Source organism: Cebus imitator, unplaced genomic scaffold (genome assembly GCF_001604975.1).
Source record: "Cebus imitator isolate Cc_AM_T3 unplaced genomic scaffold, Cebus_imitator-1.0 Scaffold427, whole genome shotgun sequence".
In the NCBI taxonomy this organism is placed as follows: Eukaryota; Metazoa; Chordata; class Mammalia; order Primates; family Cebidae; genus Cebus; species Cebus imitator.
The window spans coordinates 1,217,796-1,219,611 of NW_016107742.1; the positions used below are offsets into that span (position 1 = coordinate 1,217,796).

Genomic DNA, 1,816 nt, shown 5'->3' on the forward strand with positions numbered 1-1,816 from the left:
TACAGGCACGCACCACCATGCCCAGCTAATGTTTTTTGTATTTTTAGTAGAGACGGGGTTTCACCATGTTGACCAGGATGGTCTTGATCTCTTGACCTCGTGATCCACCAGCCTCGGCCTCCCAAAGTGCTGGGATTACAGGCATGAGCCACCGCGCCCGGCGATTGTGAAATTTCTAATTCCAGGGAAGCTGCTGGCACTTACTAGAATGGGGAAGGCGGGGTTTTAGCCAGAGCTGATTGATGGGAGCGAGCTTGGTAAGCTGTAGGTAGGAGACAGGCTAGACATCTGGCTTGACTGGGGAGAAGGGGACAGAGATGAAGAGGGTTTGAAGGGAGATGGGCATGGGGATTGTTGGGGGGGCCTGGCAGGGGGGCAGAAGGTCACCTGTGCCCTGGCCCACAAACTGTTTCAGACTGACTGCCGGCAGTAAAACTGATCTCAGATGTCCACAGTGGCCAAAGCCCCGTGCTGGGTGCTAGGGGTCTGCTGGGATTACCAAAGATGCAGAAGACAGTCCTGACCTCAAAGTATTTCCAGCCTTGCAGGGTATATTAGCAGGCTATTTCAGGCAAGTGTTCTTAGCTTGGGTTTTTTGTTTAATGGCTTTAATGAAAATACAGGCTTTGTAAGTATATACAGGTAAAAACAGCTCCAACTTTTCTCCCCCAGGATTTGGGCTGTGAAATCGGCCTCTCAGTCCCTAGCACCGCACCATCTGGGCACATGAGAAATTTCTGCTTTCACCCTGTGGATTAATGACTATGTTTTCTTCTCTTGCAGAAGAAAGGTGAGCAGCCAACAGGCCAGCAGCGGCGGAAACACCAGATCACATATCTGATTCATCAGGTGAGAGAGAGCTGAGGGCTCTGGCTCAGGCACAATACCTGTAAATCTGAGAATTTGAAGGATGAGATACGGGTTAGAAGCCCGGATGCCAGGGACCATCTTCTGACAGGCATCCACTCCTGTTCCCAGAATGGCCACTAGGAGGGGATATGTCCTTCAGAATTATTCTGCTCTACTTCGGTCTGACTGCAGATAAGATTCAGGTGCAGGAGCTTGAATAAAACTGTTAAGTGAAAATCCAGATATCCAAAACATAATTTAAGAGGAGAGTGAAATGGTTTATCATAGGGTTCTTTTAAATAGCAACTTTCTCTAGTAATTTGAAACTTTAAAAAAAGTTGATTCATCAATTTAGCAAAACATCCACCTGATGAAGACGTTGGTTTTATATTCTCCACTTCTGTGGCAGGGAACATCAACACAAATAATTCAGAATTACAGGTAATCCAAAAATGTCTTTTGAAATTAGAATGCCTTGCAATTTATTTAATATGACTGGGCAGCTTTCAAATACAGTTGACCCTTGGCCAACAGAGGGTTAGGGATGCCAGCACCCTGAACAGTCAAAAATCTGCATATAACTTTTTTTTTTTTCCTTTTTGGAGACAGGGTCTTACTCTGTCACCCAGGCTGGGGTGCAGTGGCACAATCACAGCTCACTGCAGCCTCCATCTCCTGGCCACAAATGATCCTCCCACCTCAGCCTTCAAAGTAGCTGGGACCACAGGTGTGTGCCATCACATCTAGCTAATTAATTTTTTTTTTTTTTTGTAGAGATAGGATTTCCCTGTGTAGCCCAGGCTATGTGTATAATTTTTGATTCCTCTAAAACTGAACTACTAATTGCCTACTGTTGACCAGAATCCTTACCGATAACACATTTTGTATTTTGCAAAATGTGCTAGGTTCTCACACTTGCTGACATAGCTGCAACAATAACTTCATAAATTTCCTTTTTTTTTTTTTT

General features: G+C 45.0%; 1 protein-coding gene across 1 annotated transcript in view; it reads left to right on the plus strand.

The window, feature by feature from the left end:
- The window catches only part of PRCC (proline rich mitotic checkpoint control factor), a 35,361-nt gene that overhangs the window by 30,483 nt on the left and 3,062 nt on the right, over nt 1–1,816 (plus strand). The window contains exon 6 of the mRNA XM_017510043.2: nt 784–849. Coding sequence (XP_017365532.1) covers nt 784–849 — 66 coding nt within the window. The remainder of the gene's footprint in view (nt 1–783; nt 850–1,816) is intronic.